Raw genomic sequence first — 19,531 nt, forward strand, 5'->3', positions numbered from 1 at the left:
ACGGAAATGGGATCTAGAGAGAGAAAAACATGTGAGATCTAGATCTGTCTCTTTCGAGATAAAGCTGATTGGTCGAGAGAATTTTCGTTGGATGAAGTTTGATGAAGCACACGAACGTGCTTTGTTTTGCGAGTTCCCTAATAATGTGACGTTTATTGTACCTTTTAGAACCTATTTAATGTATTTAATTTATTTAATTTTCAACAAAATAATAAAATTTCAAACAAAATAATGAAATTATGAACCAAGAACATGAATAGTAAGCCAAAAAATTAAAAGTAGACTTTTCAATCGGAAGTAATGAACTTTCATAACCAAAAATAGTTTCATTTTTTTATTATTGGGCTCCACTAGTTCAGTTCACATTTAAGTGAAGAAACGGGAAAATATGGGAATAATTGAATAGAATTTTGATCATTTGTCGTCTAAATAATAACATCTTAAATAAACATTGAAGTTCATTTTAAGTTTTAAAATATAAGGTTAGAAAACTGGATATTCTTCTTACCAAATAAAGTTAATTGTTCTTTGCATACTTTTTGATTTCAAACTACACATAATTTTAATAACTGTAAAATTGTGTGACACTATTTTTCAAATTTTTGACCTCACACAAGGATTATTATTGTAGCATTTTCAATCCAATTTCAAGAAGAATTTAAGGTTACAAAGTTCTTTTTTAAGCTAACTGAAACAGGATATTTTGCACGAATGTTTAAACAAAATTAATTTACTATAACTACAAATTTATAATGTATTGTTTAGTATGGTTTTCAAACAAAATTAACGGTATAGAATATACAATCAATACCCGAGTCCCCGAGCCCATTTCTCTCCACAGCGTTATCGGTCCATTCCTATACGTCGATGTGACACATACCCTTAAGGATATAATAGGGTAACCTTAAAATTTGTTTTCACTTTTTACCCCGTCCAACTTACGTTCACACGAAATGCGATATCCAGTTGAAAATCTGGGAAAACTAAATTGTAGAACAAGAGTAAAAGTTCCCCCTTTAATTAATTAATTTACAAATGTTCACTTCGCCCTCTAGTAATTGTAATATGTAACTAAACCTTTTATAATGATAGATTTAATGCTTTTCACGATGATTCATTATAATAAAGAGATATTTTGGGTTCCAATAGTGTCAAAAACTACGAATTTTTGCTTTTAGTAGTTTTGTGCACAGAACCCGAAATATCTCTTTTTACCTTTTATAATGGCTTCCAATTTGAAAATGCAGAATTTATAAGTTTTCAAAGCAGAAGTTTCTAATATTCCACTCTTATATAAAAGGATTTTTAAGATAACAAGGTCATAGCCTAGGAAAGAAAATTTTTAAGGGCGACACGACGGCTTATGATTTTTTGTTTATTATTAACGATGGACCTTTTTTCCTTATATTGAATTTTTTTGCTTGTCAAACTTAAAATAAAAAGAAAGTAGTAAATCTGGCTCTGATATCATTTGAAAATTATTAGAGATTGCTATAAATATTTTAGAGAACTTTTGGGTGTGGTCAAATTCATTGCAAATCTTAGTTTTTCCAAAACATACTTACGATTTTGTTTTTATATCCGGAATGCTTGCTTGTAATCAAATCAGATCAAGAATCATGACAAATATTGGAAGGTAAAAAGAATTATAAAGTAATAAAAATTTAAAGAAAATTGGGAGAGGAGTTTCTGAAATAAAAATAGGAAAGAAAGAAATATGTAGCAAAAACAAAGGGTGATAAACTCCGTACTCACAAATTTGCACTCATACGGCTTTTCGCCAGTGTGAACTCGTCGGTGTTTCTTCATAGCGAGGGTTGAGTTGAAAGTTTTTGTACACAAATCGCATTGGATCGGTTTTTCTCCCGTGTGCATTCGCTCATGAACGACAAGCTGCTGGGCCGTATAAAATTCTTTTGGGCAGTGCGAACATCGTTTTTTTTGTCTCTGTGGTTTACCCATGTGAGATCGTACATGTTCTCGCAAATTGTCTTTGCGTGTGAAGACTTTCTTACAAACCTAAAAATAAAATAAAGTTTTTCACTACTTAATTAGTAATTCATAATTCAAGATTTTCTGATTATAATGTTGGAAACTTGTTTTACCTGACAGGAAAATGTGTTTTGTATTTTTCCATGACATCCAGATTGAAGTTTGTGTCGATTTAAGTGGTAACTTCTTGAAAAATATTTATCACAACGTTCGCATCTGTTAAGAAAAATGGATGAGATAGTTATTAAAGATATACAAATGTTAAGGAAGAGCCATTCTAAAATTACGGATGGCTCTTAATTTTTTTTATATCTTGAAATTTAAAAAAACTTAGTTTTAGATGACTCTTGCCAAATGAATTATCTTTATTTAAAATAATTTGTATTAAAAGAAACCTAACATTCAAATTCTCACTTGTAAACTTTGGTGGTAGAATGGGTGGTATATCGGTGTTTATCCAATGCTTTTTTGTCCCGGAAAGTGGCATTACATTCGCTGCAGGAAACATTTTCCCGCTCCCAATGAACAATAATGGAGTGCCTTTGCAAAGATGATGATTTTTTGAAGGAAAGATCACAGTCGTCACACTTATATGGACCACCGCTGTGTGCAGTTTTTAAATCTTCGGCACAACAGTGGCACTGACTTTCCGATACAGGTTTTATACTCGGCTTCACGTTATTGTTCTTTCCTTCTGAATCTGCAGAGTTACAATTAAGGGCATGTGATACTCAGAAAATGACCGATTTTACCAGGTTTAGGTTCCCCCGGTATTTTTCCTAGATTAAAAAATATTTTGTATTCAAAACCTGGGGAATGATAGCGAACATGCTAACGGATGTCCCTGCACTTTTTTTGTGGATTAATTCTAAAAATGTTCATTTTGTTAAAAACGTGTGTGTATATTTCGAGATTATGTGTGTTACAATTCTCCCGAGCGTTACTTCCAAACTACATCGACGTGAAGTTGGCACAGCAACTATGAAAAAAACTAGTTTTATCATATGGAATCGTTGGGTGGTGTTTGGTAGCCCACTTTTGACGATTGGTCAAAATTGAAAAAGTTGTTGAATTTCCAAATTTGGAGTGCTAAATTCACGCTAGCACCTCACTTTTTAATATTTTCGAAAATTTCTTGAGGGAATCGTTTGGTTTGGAAATTTGAAAAAAATTACCAGCACCTCAAAATTGTACTATTTTGAATTTTGTTAGCCGCAATCGCTCCAAAATCGTTTAGTGGTATTTGGTAGTCCACTTTTATCGCACAACAATTAAAAATAACGGAATTATTGTAATTTTTATAATTTTCTAAAAAATATAACATGTCAGCGCACAGATGTTTCCGCGCATGCGGCTGCGCGGCGTACTCGTGTACTTGTCATTGGCGCGAAAGTTTTAAAACTAAATAATGCCAGAAATACGACAGAAAATTTAAAAAAAAAACAGAAGAAGCGATTAAACGACCAAAGCTGACTATCGAGAGAATAGGCCCAAATTTGAAAAAGTCACAGTCAGTGGACGGATTGAACTCTACTTCTCAGGTCAGGATGGAGGAGATTAACAATAATTTCTCCTTTCTGAATTCGAAATAAGGTCCAGAGGCAAGATTCGACTATTCAAACATAAATTTTCTTTTCGTAGAAAATCAACACAAACTGTTGCCTGCAAATTCTAATGAAATTGCTTGGAATTAGGGTGGCAATTCAGTTTATGTGGAACTTCTACCTGTTTTTTTTTTTAACATTTGGCGACTGAAAACTTTTATCCAAGAAGATTGAGATTTAATTACATTTTTTTCTTAGTTTTCTCTTTATGTTTTGAAATTGAAAAATCTTCTTTTTTTTGTTCTAAATATGTAGTAGAAGTTAAGACCGAACTCCGTTTAAACCAAAGATTAGTTTTAGCCTAAATTTGAACGCGGTTGATTTATTTTTTAAATTGCAGTATTCTTTAAACGTATGAAGTTTATATAATAAGGAATTGATTTTGATACTTTATCAACGCTTTACGGAGTTTTAGATCTTAAGGGTGTTTGATCGATGTTCTAACTTCAATATTTAATCTCTTCGAAGTGGGACGATGGTCATGGGGGCTAAAGAGTATGCTTTAGACCCACTCCTTCGGCTTGCGGGTTCGAATCCCGCCTCGCACTCTGGAAGAGTCTCGGCAGCCCATGCGGTGAACACTAGCCTAGCAAGGGAGTTTTTCATTTCCGGAGAGTCGTTGGACCGGTACCTCTAGAAACAAAGGTTTTTTCTCTAAGAACTTAAAACTGTTGCTCTTGGTGGTTCGGAAACCAACCTTAAACTGCAGGTCCCCCTTCCACCACCAAGTAAGTGTGTGTGGGGGGTTTGTAAAGGAATAGAGAAGAAGATGCAAGAAAAATATAAACCCTTAGGGGACACATTAGAAGCTTCCATTCCTACTTAATCTCTTCGTTTTACTTCATAAATTCATAATTATATTTAAAAATGAGTACTGCTCCACAGCGAAAAAATATATAATTATAATATTTATCGAGTAAAATAAGGAAGTTGAATTGTGAGGTTGCAACATAGATCCAAAATCCTTAAGGCAAGGTCGACTAATGGGTCAAATTTCTATTGTCGCTTTTACTTTTTAAGATAACTTATTATAAACATTTAAACATAAAATGCTATGTTGACTAATTCCAACGTTCACAAAAAGAATTACGTGATATAGAATTAATATAACACATGTGATATTATTTTTATGGAATACTATATAAAAACAGTTTTTTTAATTAAAAACAGCAATTGTATATTTGATGAAAAATAAATGAAGTTACATTTGAGTAATTTTTGTACACATTAAAATTTTTTATTATGTATAGCACAATTTAGTTAACATGCATTGTCTTCCATAATTAAACGATACATTATTTCTTAGTTGCCATCTATCTCATACGAGAAGGGAGTTACTGGAGCGAATCAAAATATAAAAATAGGCGATGATCACTTTACAGATTCTGAAAGAAACTAAATTTTCTTACGTCATGCGACGCAAAATAAATAAAACAAATTAGTATGGAGTGGGTTTGTTTTTTCAACGTGGAAAATTAATTGCGGCAATGATAACATTAGTTCATTGCAAATAAATAATTAAAATATAAAAATGAGCAAGAATTTAGAAAAAAAGGATCAATTTTATAAAAAAATTATCTTATTACTACTTAATAATATTTCAAGATGTAGTATTTTACATATAGGCCAGTCAACGAAGCTGACTGTGGAGGCTTAAATGGAAATAATTTATAACAATGAACATAGTTGTCAGGAAGCTTCCTTAGAGGGTCTTGAAACACCTCCCAAAATTCAGTAAATTGGGGGGAGGGGCTAGAGCCGCCATCTTCCAATATGGCGGATTATTTCATGTTTTTGAAGTTTCCTTGGAAACGGCTGTTTTTAGAGCAAAAATAGTTATATAATAAAACACTCTAAATTTTCTTCTGATTAAAAAAGGTTATATAAAATATTGCCATAAAGTGAATAGTTTGCCCGGAAAATTGAAAAGATTGAACATTTTTGGAAGTTCATTATTTTTGCATTTATGAGCGATTGCCTCAGTGAAAATGAGTGCAGTTTATTATTTCGAGCTTGGATGAAGGTAAGCTACCATGCAATATCAATAATTTATTTGTAGCTATGTTATTTATTTAATACTGAAAATTATTTTGATCATTTTCGACGCTTAATTAAAAAACGCCTTTTTCTGAACCTGTGTCAAAACTCTTGGAAAATCCGAGTTGAACCTGGGGGGTGAAGTAATAACGATGTATTTACTGCAGACCCACTTATTTCTTCAAAAGGTAGAAAACATAATGCACCCATCGTAAATAATCTCAACTTCTTCCATATGCCTGGGACCCTTCGAACTGCATTTCCCAAGGCATGAAGCGACCACGGTTATGTGACCACAGGCGGCTATCGGCGTCCCTCTTCCGCCAAAGCAAATACGCGAGGGCAAGCGAGAGAGTAACAGGCTTATTAGTACAGTCAAGCACAGTAATTTCTATTTTTGTAACAGAACCTTTCTTCTCCCGCTAACATTTCAGTCTATTAAACGCGTTATTTGTATCAGAAAAAAATCATATCATTACTGATTTTTGCATGAAGCATTCCAAAGGTGTTCCAATGATCGTATCAAAATTCAGTAATGATCGGATTAAAATTAAGCTTATAATCAGGCTCTGAAGTGAATTTAAATATTTTTTTCGACATGCCCCCAAAATACTTCTGACTTCACATAGAAACTCATATGTAAAATAATAATTTCGAAGATAATCTAACAAGAACAGAAAATTATTAACATTCCATGGAATAATTCAGATTAATACTTCAAGGGGAAGATAATAAAATAACAGTTTTTGTATCTCCATTCTTCTCCCGCTAACATTTCACGTCTATCAAACGCGTTTTTTGTATCAGAAAAAAATCACATCATTACTGATTTTTGCATGAAGCATTCCAAAGGTGCTCCAATGATCGTATCAAAATCGTATCAAAACTATTTTTATTGGATCAAACTGTAAATATAAATAAATCATTGTTTGAATAATTGATTGGTCAAAACGATTCTAAATCCGTTAAAAATTCGAGATTTCCAGCTTTTAACGTTAAAAATTAAACTGTTTAAACTCGAGTCTTAATCATTAAGAAAAAGCAAACATCCGACTGAAACTTTGTAAACTATTTTTAATTAAAAAATTACTTCGGAAAATGTATTTTGTATCTAAACGCTTTCACTAAATTTAAAATATTGGCTCAGTGTAAAATATTAATTCATGCTATTTAAAAGCCGAATTAATCAAAACCGAATATTTAAAAATAAACAATTTGAAATTGAATTGTTTTACCTGGGAAAACTTGAATCGTTAAAATTTCGAATATCTTTTGAGCTTTGAACGTTACTATTTTGATTGTTATTTAAAAAGAAAGGTTTAATGTCTAAGTGAAACGTTTAAATTTAGATATTTAAATAGGAATTGGACCCTTATTATTTTTAGACGAAATTTGAGTAATTTTAGTAGGTGTTTGGAAGTTTTGAAAAGATTGAAAATTGAAAACTTAAAATGATTTCATATAATTTAAACGAAATTTGTACCAACAAAATTCGGCTAGCCGAACGGAAATTTCGGTGCAAATAGCCACAGCCTAATTTAAAATAAAATATCGATTTTTGCAGATTTAAAAAAAAAGAGAAACTTTTTAAGAATTGTGAAAGGCTTCATAAAAACATTCTCGTTAGATTCCTAGGAAAATTGAAAACCATTTTTTATTTTGGAATATTATTTACAAAGAATATTCAAAAAGATTTTAAAAGATTTCCAAAATTGTTAAAAGAGTCTAGAATATTTTAACATAATTTTTTATCATTTGCAAAATTTCTAAAAGTTAAACGAAAAATTCTATTAATTTCAAAAGACATTCAGAAGTTCGAAAAATATTTCGAAAATAATTTTAAAGTTGCATAAATTTAAAATAACTTCTAGATTTAACAAGATTTTGGAATAAAATTTGAAGCTTTTCAAGAATGTCCGAACAACATAAGTTTAAAAAATTTAATTTTTAATTTAAGAAGTGCTCAGTTTAAAAAATACAATTGTCCATTTTTCAGCTTTTCTATCTTAAAATTATATAAATTAATGTAATTTCAAAATTTGAAAAGTTAACTGATTCTTTAATTGAATGAGTTCAAAATGATGACGTAGATTTATATTTATAGAATTGAATCTGAATCTTTGAACTCATTAATTTTCAAAAGTTAAAAATTCTCAATTTAGCAGTTTATTTCCATTTTATTTAAAATTGTTCAACTGAAAATTGTTAGTAGCTTCCATTTTTCAAGTGGATATTATAAAGCAAATCAATAAAAAAAGTGTAATTAAGAAACTATGAAACCTCGGTTTCAAAATTTCAAAATTCAAGTGGTAAAATTTGAGTGCTTCAATTTGTAGTTTGTTTTTATTACTGCAAATGGAAGAAAGTTAAGCTTTAGATTTCGAAAATGTTTGCGAAACCGGAAAAACCCGGAAATGACCGTGAATTTTTTTCTTCGTTTAAAACGGCCACCCTGAATACAGAACTAGATAACCAACGTCTATACCAATAATAAGGTTTTTTCATGAAAAACTGTTTTACTAAAGAGATTACATCGAAATCTCATTTTAGGCTGTTCATTATCTTTAATTTTGTAACTAATAGGAAAAGCGCTAACAATTGCGGTTCTCTTTGATATCATATGCCATAATAACTGATAATAATACATGATACATAATTACATACATAATATATGATTATATTTCTCATCCTAAAAGTTTTTGAATAAATACAAAATAATAAAGGAGTTCTTCTTCTTTTATAGATTAAGTAATATTTAAAAAAAAAAGCAACAAACCAGATTCTGACTTACAATCTTAAATTTATGTTTTGTAAAAAGAACCACATTTGAAAACTTTTTCATGCAATTTGTTGTATTGCCGTCGGGAAAAGTTCATAAAAAAGCATTTATCTGTTTAAGGTTAATTGTTTTAGCTGAAAATGCCTTTCTTTGCTTGAAATGTCGTTTTCAATTTAAAAATTAATTTTCTTATATGCACAATGACGGATTCCAACTAAAGAGTTGTAATTGTAAATGAAAAGACTAAAGTTAAAACGCAAACAAATTTGAGAAACATTACATTTGATTTTCGTTTGATTTATTTGTTAACTGTAAAGCTTGATTATAAGCTTACTTTTAATCCGATCATTACTGAATTTTGATACGATTATTGGAGCACCTTTGGAATGCTTCATGCAAAAATCAGTAATGATATGATTTTTTTCTGATACAAAAAACGCGTTTGATAGACGTGAAATGTTAGCGGGAGAAGAATGGAGATAAAAAAATGGTTATTTTATAATCTTCCCCTTGAAGTTTTAAGTTTAAATTTAGGCTAAAGCTAATCTTTGGTTTAAACGGAGTTCGGACTTAACTTCTATTACATATTTAGAACAAAAAAAAGAAGATTTTAATCTGAATTATCTCATGGAATGTTAATAATTTTCTGTTCTTGTTAAATCATCTTCGAAATTATTATTTTACAAAGAACTTTCTATATAAACAACAGTAGATGTGAAGCTAGAAGTATTTTTGAGGCGTGTCGAACAAAAGGTTTAAATTCACTTCAGAGCTTGATTATAAGCTTAATTTGAATCCCATCATTACTGAATTTTGATACGATCATTGGAGCACCTCTGGAATGCTTCATACAAAAATCAGTAATTATATGATTTTTTTCTGATATAAAAAACGCGTTTAATAGAATGAAATGTTGGCGGGAGAAGAAAGGTTCTGTTACAAAAATAGAAATTACTGTGCTTGACTGTACTCTCTCGCTTGCCCTCGCGTATATGCTTTGGCGGAAGAGGGACGCCGATAGTCGTCTGTGGCCACATGACCGTGGTCGCTTCATGCCCTGGGAAATGCAGTTCGAAGGGTCTCAGGCATATGGAAGGAGTTGAGATTATTTACGATGGGTGCATTATGTTTGCTACCGTTTGAAGAAAAAAGTGGGCCTGCAGTAAATACATCGTTATTACTTCACCCCCCAGACTCAACTTGGATTTTCCAAGAGTTTTGACACAGGTTCAGAAAAAGGCGGTTTTTAATAACAAAAAATTAATTTTAAATTTCGACAATTTGCGGATGTGTTGTTAAGACATAAGAAAGGTAAATGACAAGTCCCTACTTCGAGAAATGAAAGATTGAAAATGATCAAAATAATTTGCAGTATTAAATAAATAATATAGCTACAACGAAATCATTGATATTGCATGGTAGCTTACCTTCAGCCAAGCTCGAAACAATAAACTACACTCGATTTGACTGAGGCAATCGCTCATAAATGCAAAAATAATGAACTTCCAAAAATGTCCAATCTTTTCAATTTTACGGGCAAACTATTCACATTCTGGCAATATTTTATATAACCTTTTTTATTCAGAAGAAAATTTAGAGTATTTTATTACGTAACTATTTTGCTCTAAAAACAGCCGTTTCCAAGGAAAATCCAAAAACATGAATAAATCCGCCATATTGGAAGATGGCGGCTCGAGCCCCCCCCCCCCGCCAATTTACTGAATTTTGAGAGGTGTTCCAAGACCCCCTATGGAAGCTTCCTGACAACTAATTGCATTGTTATAAATTATTTCCATTTAAAATCCTTCGTTGACTGGCCTAATAGGCAATACAGATAGTTTTCACTAGTGTGAAGTTGGTTTTCAGTAATGTGCAGTGCAGTATTCTTAATAGTAGAGTTCAATCCGTCCACTGACTGTGGCTTTTTCAAATTTGGCTATATTCTCTCGATAGTCAGCTCTGGTCGTTTAATCGCTTCTTCTGTTTTTTTTTTTTTTTTTTAATCTTCTGTCGTATTTCTGGCATTCTTTAGTCTTAAAACTTTCGTGCTGATGACAAGTTAATTTTTTAGAAAATTATAAAAATTACCATAATTTCATTATTTTTAATTGTTAAACGATACAAGTGGACTACCAAATACCACCAAACGATTTGGGATCGATTGGTGCGAACAAAATTCAAAATAGTAAAATTTTGGGGCGCTGGTCATTTTTTTCAAAGTTCCATATCTTTATCAATTTTGACCACCAAACGTCAAAAGTAGACTACCAAACACCACCAATCGATCACCAAAAGATTCCCGCAAGAAATTTTTAAAAATATTAAAAAGTGAGGTGCTAGCGTGAAGTTAGCACCCCGAATTTGAAAATTCGACAACTTTTTCAATTTTGACCACCAAACGTCAAAAGTGGGCTACCAAACACCACCAAAAGATTCCATGTGATAAAACAATTTTTTCTCATGGTTGCTGTGCCAACTTCGCGTCGATTTAAACTACACAATATTTTTGGCGGAAAACTTTGGACTTACAAATAAACATAGTAACTAATGTCCTGGAAGTAAGTTTGTTTGTAGGGCAAAACGACCCTAGCCTCAAAATAATGCACATGCATTAAATTTGTATTTAGTACAATTAAATTGTTTGTTATTATTCCTCAAAAAAGAGTCCGGAGATATCTGTTATATTTTATAGGATCTCCGAATTCAGTTTAAAATTTTTTCTATTTTTGTAGAAAAAAAGACGGGGGAACTACCCGAATGACCACACGACGAAGTATCACATGCCCTTAATGATTTATCCATACAAATCAACCTCAACTTATAATACATAATGTTAGGTATTTAAAAGCGTTTCATAGAAAAATAATCAACTTTCTTGACAGAGAATAGTTGATATGGGTTTGAGTTTGTGGTTTTAGCATATTATACATTCATATTATTTTATATTTTTTCTCACCAGAAGATCTATCATCGGAAAGTCGATATTTTGGATTGTCAGCATCTTCCTCATCAGAATCGTAATAACCATCGAGGTTTCCTAAATCTAAAAGGTGCGTACTATCGTCTTCTTCTCTGCATACTTCCAAGTGCTCTGTCAGCATCTGTTGGCGTTATTTATTACTTTAGGAGAAACAGAATAACGCAATAAAGAAAGAACGCGAGGGAAAGAAAAATATCCAAGAATCCGCATTCTGAAGTATAAAATAAAAAAATCGATTAAATTGTAAAGTATACCAAATTTCGAGGATATAATTTTGTAATTGAAATGCTTTCAAACTAAAAATGAGTGAAATATACGATATTTAAATATAAAAGCACGGGTTAACCAAACTGGGAATACAAATTTTTGCTACGACAGAACATGCAATAAAATATTTTGTTTTGAAATAATTTAGTTAAAATCAGAATCTCACATCCTTAGTCTGGAAAACGCGATGACATGTGACGCACTCGTAGTCCATCATGATTTCTAAGACATGTCCATTGTGTGTGAAATCTAAAAGTGAAGGAAAAAATCAACTAATTTTTTGTTAATGACAGTGATAATGGTACAAGTAAGTATTGGAAGATGATTAAAATACAAGAATCAGAGCAGTTTAATTTTAAGTGAAAAAGGGTGCTTTTTTGTTAGCAGGTCTTTCACATATTACATAAGGTAAAACACATCGTCAAGCCATCAGCGATCGCCCATTAGCAGAATGTTATGAGAAAAATAAAGAATAGACCTTTTAAAATGATTAATGAACACCGTGACATATATTATACTGCAGTTTAAAATCAAGATACGTAAGTGACCTTGCGGTTTTTTTTTCGTTTTTTGTTTCATTTCCGCAAAAATAATTTTATTTTGACGAAACTCAATGAAAGTATACCTTTTTATGACCTTAATAATGACAAATTTTTGTAGGTAGAAAAATCAATTGGTTTCCGACATAATCATTTGTTTCGGTCCGAAACACTTTTTTTCAAATGAAATTTGTCTGTCAGAAAATCATCGTACAGAGTTCTTTCAAGGCTCAATTTTTTTGTTTTCACATACACTGCGTTTCTTCTTGATCTTCATACGTTTCTTCGATATCGCTAAATTCCTCAGATAACTTAATTTCCGGGTTCAAGCAAAGACTGACCTGGCTGCTAGATTTCACGTGAAATGTCTTCGTATTCATCGAAACCTTCTGAATTTTTTTCAAAGTTCGAACAGTCGTCCGAACCATGATATTTTTTACATACTTATACATCTATAAATTTAACAAAAACTTAAAAACCAATTGATTTTTAGGCAAAAAAATGTTTAATTCGTATTTTTCCGTATTCATATGAACCTTCATTATTCAACTTGAATGTTGTTAGCGTTAGTGTTAAAAAATTAAGCTTCTGGTCAGATAATAAAATACAGTTTTTTTCATACTTCTTCCGTCAAATTGAATGGAGTAATCAGTTTTTAGAGATATTTTATAATTTAAACAAATTATCAACATTTAGTGAAAAATTGATGCAAAGTCACTTTTCGAGTTTTTCCCATTTTTGAGCATGTTCTCCAATAGGGACTATATATTTTTTTCATTTCATTAAAAAGTATATGTCAACACACAAAAATTAAGTCCTGAAAGAACTCTGTACGATGATTTTCTGAAAGAAAAATTCCATTAAAAAAAAAAGTGTTTCAGACCGAAACAAATAATTATCTCGGAAACCAATTGATTTTTTCACCTACAAAAAAATTGTGATGTCACTTATACAAAGGTTGTAGATTTTTTTATAATCCGTATGTTTTCTATGAAATACTTTTCTCTCTGACCTCAACTTTCGCTTAAAATCACAATAATACCATTTTCGTCCCCTTTACTCCCCCCCCCCCCCCCCAATAAACCACGCCACACCCCTGATTACGCAGTTTTTACGTTGATTATGAGCCACTTTACCATTTCCAATTGTATAAGTGCTGTTAACAATATTCTTTTTGTTTTGCCCCAAAATAAGTTAATTCCCCTGGACTATTATGTATATTTTGACTTTTGTCTTTAAAAATCAATGTTTTTAGAAGAGAAATTAATTTCAAATTTTTATATTTGAATCCTGCTGTAGTGATTAGGATGAATAAAACTTCTTTTAAATATATTATTTGAAAAAATTGCATTCAGTATTTTCTTAAATAAATCATCGGTTAATTGGGGACAATTTTTGGCGATATATCCATTTGTCGATACATATAAATATTAGGATGATCAGATTACGTTAATGACCGTCAAAGACCTGATGTTCGCCGTGTTTAATTTAGAAAAAGAAAAATACAAAAAAAGTTCTTTTTGTGACTGCTGCAAAAACAAAATATATCTAAATAACAGTAAAATTATGCTTAGTAAACATAAAATAATATTTTTCATTAAAAATAATACTTTATTTTGCTTTTTTTTAGTGATCTCCTGTGGTATCTCATATTATGAGAATAGTTTGACGTGTTTAGAAAAAGAACTTTTTTTTACATTTTTTTTTTGTATTTTCAGCCCAAAAAAGATTCCATAAAATTTTCATTCAAACACCTTATGGTTAACTAAATTCCCTTTAAAATGACCTACATGACTTTTAAATTCAGTCCATATAATTCCGGCAATCACGCCAAACAGAGTTGGTATCTCATATTTGGGTACTCTCCTCTAAATGTGAAGATTGTGCTGATTAGGAACCAATTACTGAATTTGCGGATTCGCGTACATTAGCCTTTAGATGATTTTTTAAGTATATAATTGATTTATCCTTCGTGCTTAGTTTCTCGATTAAATCGCTTCACTGCCGACGTCTTGTAAATCAACCAAATAAAAAAATAAATCGTTCAGTAAAAATTTCAAAATCGATATAAAAAGGTATCTGGAAATATTCATTTGTGATTTAAAACACATACTTTGATATTATAAAGTGAACTAAAAAGTAACGGAAATTGGATTATGAAGTAAAATTCGAAGTACAGTTTTGAATTTGAGACATAAAAGAACACATTTTAAATACGAAACTTACATCCATCTTTATTAACTTCGACGTTATCTACCATCTCCGGTATTATCAGGGTGTCGCTTACTGTTCCGCATGAAGCCAAAGAATCTAGAAATTGTAGAATTTCCATTTTACAGCATTTCGAAAATAAAAATCTATTGTAAAAGTTAAAAATGGAATCTCAGATTAAAACATTGAAATCTGTTTCTTTAAAAATTTGAAACATTAAGCATTGTTTAATAATATGAAATTAAATGTCATATTTACTGATCTATCGCCCTTTAACCCTTGTGTTGCCACCCGGGTATCCATCGGCATACGTTTTGTTAAATAACTTTTTTTCTAATAAAGATAGGCCGAATACTTCTCGAATCAGTATAATTTAACTGATACTCTATCAAAATTTGGATTGCACATATTTTTAGAAATTTTTTAGCTTAAAATATCTTGCAATTAAAAAAAAAGCACGGTGGGGCCACCCGGGTAACCCGACAGAAAAAGCATGATTTTCATACAGTATATCATAAAAATAACGCTTGATATAATAGTATATGAAGTAAATATGGATAATTTTATTAATAATAACACAATATATACATTTTTAATTGAATTTTCTTGAATTATTGGAGTTAATATCGAGCGTCCTTGGAAACAAGAAATTTTCGATGTAGCTGCCCACGTTTTAAATCTGTTTCAGTACTACCAAGGTCACTGCACATTATTAAATTATTATATTCAAGCAGGAATACCTTCCTAGAATATGAATAATTAAATATTGATTGAATACACATAGTTACTTCAAGTTACAATGGACTTTTAACAACAATTTCGTTGGCGGGGTACCCAGGTACCCGGGTGGCAGACGCTGTGAGTTTTTTTGGGTGACAACACAAGGGTTAAAAATATAAAAATTTTAAAATGAATATTTTCGAATTAATATTCTTAAAAATTTGATCAATTTAGATTAAAATATATAACAAAATTGTTTGGTTTTTTATTTGAATCGTGTTTCACAATCTATTTTAAAAGTTTGCAATTCAATATCACAATGTTAATCGAAAATAAGTAACAATTAGTAAAAAATTGTACTAAGGTATAGAAAATAGCGACCGTCTTTTCAGCAATTCGAACTTGAGTAGAATATAAAAGGTTTCAAATTTTATACCCTGAAATTGTAAGCTTAAAGTTAAAAATTATTTATTTTTGAAGGTTTGAACTTTAAGTATCAGGATGTCTATCCGACGCATGACTTTAAATTGCCGGAAATTTCCCGGTCATTCAAATAATAAACATTTTTCAATGTTAAACGTTCAAGTCCGAAAAGAACTTGGAAAATGTTCAATATTTTTTTCTGCTGAGAATCAAAATTGTCTGAATACATATGAAATGAGTAATTATGAATTTTCATTACGGTATATCGTGGCAAACCCATTTTTGAGACATCATAGTAACAATTTTAAACTTTTGCCTCGTCAAATTGCATCATTTATCGTTCAATTAAAGATTCTAATGGTTTGTTGCCACTCAATATTTTTTTCCCAGCCAAAACAGAGGTGACAGGTGACGCCCCTATTCTACCATCTAACCGAATTTTCTATAAATATTCTTTAAAAAACACAGTATTCATTTGATTATTATTTTCCTCTAATTGAGATGACTGAAAATGTTTGCAACTTTTTTATTCCAACTTCATCTTTTACACTATACTTACAATAAGATCTTTAAAAACTGAGAAATAACTTCAACCTTCATCTCATATTATTCAGAATATAGATAGCTCTGCTTTCCCTTTAATAAAAAAAAGAAAAAATGCTGAACTTCCAATAAATAAAGTTAACAAACTTTTAACGCTAGCATATGGGTGCGTGCACTGAACAGCTACTAAGTGAATGTTATGTTTCAAAATGTTTCATTTAATTTACGATGACAGGTTCAAGAAAAAGTACAATCTGTTCAAAGCTTTTTCTCTTGATATACTTCAACGCTTCGTGACATGCCGTAATCGAAAAAAACATACTAATGACATACCCACCAAACCCCTTTTTATTTGCATTTTAATATAAATGAGAAGAAATTTTGGTCACTGAATCAAATTCCTGGATTCTCGGACAAAGTTACTCAACCTTTAAAGCTATTACAATATTAAACAACTAGACTGATTATTAAGGGCATGTGATACTTACAGTTTTCCCGGCTTTTTTTCCACAAAAATGAACAATTTTAAAAACTGAATTCGGAGATGCTATAAAATATTATAACCGTTGTCCCCGGACTCTTTTCTGAGGGATAATAACAAAAAAATTTATTGTGCTAAATAAAAATTTTAGGCATTATTTTAAAGTTACGTCGTTTTTCATCTCTGCCTTTCCGGTAATTTGAAAATTATTGATGAAATAAACTTTTTTAATTGCCTGCAAACAGGGTTAGTTCCGGGAGATTAGTTACTATATTTATTTTTAAGTCCAAAGTTTTCGGCCAAAAATATTGTGTAGTTTGAAAGTAACGCTCGGGGGAATTGTAACACACATAACCTCGAAATATACACGCACGTTGTTAGCAATATCAAAAAATTTTTGATAAAAAAACACAAAAAAAAGTGTGCGGAGACGTCCGTTAGCTTGTCCGCTTTCATTTCCCAGATTTTGACGACAAAATATTTCTTATCTTTGAAAAAAGCCGGGGGAATCTAACACTGAGAAAATCGATACTAATTCCTAAGTGCTATGAAAATTAATCACATTTTTCTAAATTAAAATTTTTTTTTAATTAACCTACAAAAAGTGTATGGGGACGTGCATTAGCATATGCGCTATCATTTCCCAATTTTTTAAGACAAAATATTTATTATTCTAGAAACAAAGCCGGAGGAATCTAAAACTGGTAAAATCGACAATTTTCTAAGTATCACATGCCCTTAAGCTTAACACTGTCACACTTGCTTCTATTAATTCAGTTGAAAACAAGTTATCAAAATTCAACAGCGTTCAATTTGTAAATGTTGCGACATTTCATCACATTTAATGTGATTACTCATACGAGTGTAAGAATTAAATAAAGACACTGTAATACCCCAGATTCTTGGTCCACTAGCCAACTAGAATGTATTAGAAACCTAATTTTAAGGCAATGCCCAAAAAATTGAATAAACAACAAAATTTTAACACTTCATGACCAGAACATTAAAAATATACCAAAGTTAGACAGTAGAAATCAGAAAGTTTAGAGCTCACAAAATCTAAATCACAAGATCGTTCTGAAAAAAGCTATTAGTTGTCTACATCTCAGACTATGCGTCTGTCGAAAAATGCGGAAAATGTGGAGCACGTAAAACTTAGCCAATTAGTGATAGATGAATCAAGTGAATTAAGAAAGAAAAAACTTGCCGTGGTGTTCGGTTTTAGATAGTATATCCTCTATTTTCACGACATCTGAAAATAAAAAAAAAGATAGAAATTTATTAAAAATCCTTCAACAAGGAATAAATTAGGATAAGTATACATGGTGTATTAGAAAGCTAGAAATGGAAATTCAATGTACCAACTTACCGACCGGATCGCCCATGTTTTTTTACTGTTGTCCCACCTGTCGTAATACTTTTCTCGTTTTTTGATCACACGCAAAAAAAATGCTTTCCCGAATGCGAGAGAAATCTTTGGAAAATAGCTTCAGGTTGGAGTGATAGAATGAAAAACTGGTAAAAACTCCGAGGAATTTACCTGCGACGGCCATTGAGGTCCTGTTGGCTGTTGATACGAAAATTGGCGGAAATCAACGAAAATAGTTCGGGTCTGTCGTTTGTTCGTCCTAATCTCTGGTCCTATCAGGTCCTATCTAGTACGTCCCGTTAAGGTACTATCACACCTCTGCCTGTCTGCCCGGTGCAGGCAAGCAGCTGTCCGACACCGTTCACACCTTGGGTTTTTCGTCTATGGAAAATTTTAAAGCGCTCGGGAATTTTAAATATTGCTAAATTTTTAGATAAAATAAACCAAGTTTTTATAGTTAAAATGGACAATTATGATAATGAGTTTCATTTTTCTAATATAATGTACAGAAAAGACGTTTTGTCAGTCATAGTTGTCGCTCTTGTACCATGTAAATATATTTTAAAGGTGAAATTTCAAATTTGTATAGGAACCGTCAGCTTACAGCAAATTAACCTACAAAATGCAATATATGTACATATATCTTGGTTTCAGACTTCGAAGAAACAAAGTTCTGTTTTATTTTGCAGGTTAAGTTGGTGTAAGCTGACGGTTCCTATACGAATTGGAAAATTCACCTTTAAAAAAATATTTACATTGTACACGAGCATAAAAACATATTTATTTTATTTAAAGCAATATATTTTCTTTGATTGCGCGACACAGGGCATCATCACCGGATAAGAATTAAAAAATACTACAACTGACAAAACGACTTTTCTGTAAAAACTTGACAATTTCTGAAATACTCAATTCAGGGCTGGGTATTATATCTCTTATTTTTACATTATATTAGAAAAATGAAACTCATCATCATAATTGTAAATTTTAACTATAAATGCTTGTTTTATTTTATTAAAAAATTTAACAGTATTTAAAATTCCCTCGCGATTTTAAGATTTTCGACAGACGAAAAAACCAAGATGTGAACGGTCTCGGGCAGCTGCCTGTCTGCACCGGGCAGGCAGGCAGAGGTGTGACAGTACCCTTAAGGTACTATATTAGATGGGAATATGCAAGCTGCCATTCTGGTTCCCCGCCAAATTCAAACTCGCTAAATTGATATCGAATTAAATAAATACATTTACATGATATAGATTATTTATTTTTAAAATATACTAAAGCATTGTTATCAAAACATAAATTATAAATAAAATTACATGTGATATAATCTATGAAATATTTAAATTCGACTATATGATTTTTTAACCCACACATTTTCCAAAAGGTAGCTCTTGGAAAAATTATGATTGCAAATGAAATTTTACTCAGTTTATAAATAGGCGTGCGCTAAAATTATAATCATATGATTTTTTAAATAAATATTAACAAATAATAAAATAATAATAGACTATAGGTCAAACATTAATACAATACCGTTTCAAGAGTTTATTATGATAGCTATTTATATTTCACATCTTACGTCC

General features: G+C 31.1%; 1 protein-coding gene across 1 annotated transcript in view; it reads right to left on the reverse strand.

Annotated features, from left to right (window-relative positions):
* LOC117173596 overlaps positions 1–18,201 on the reverse strand; it is a 62,525-nt gene extending 44,324 nt beyond the window's left edge. The window contains exons 1-8 of the mRNA XM_033362235.1: positions 17,946–18,201; positions 17,784–17,828; positions 14,425–14,508; positions 11,826–11,908; positions 11,369–11,513; positions 2,407–2,692; positions 2,106–2,208; positions 1,756–2,019 (exon numbers count right to left, since the gene is read on the reverse strand). Of these exons, the coding sequence (XP_033218126.1) occupies positions 1,756–2,019; positions 2,106–2,208; positions 2,407–2,692; positions 11,369–11,513; positions 11,826–11,908; positions 14,425–14,508; positions 17,784–17,828; positions 17,946–17,961 (1,026 nt within the window). The 5' untranslated portion in view covers positions 17,962–18,201. The remainder of the gene's footprint in view (positions 1–1,755; positions 2,020–2,105; positions 2,209–2,406; positions 2,693–11,368; positions 11,514–11,825; positions 11,909–14,424; positions 14,509–17,783; positions 17,829–17,945) is intronic.
* Positions 18,202–19,531: the final 1,330 nt, after the last annotated feature.

The sequence above is a fragment of the Belonocnema kinseyi genome, chromosome 5, assembly GCF_010883055.1.
Source record: "Belonocnema kinseyi isolate 2016_QV_RU_SX_M_011 chromosome 5, B_treatae_v1, whole genome shotgun sequence".
In the NCBI taxonomy this organism is placed as follows: Eukaryota; Metazoa; Arthropoda; class Insecta; order Hymenoptera; family Cynipidae; genus Belonocnema; species Belonocnema kinseyi.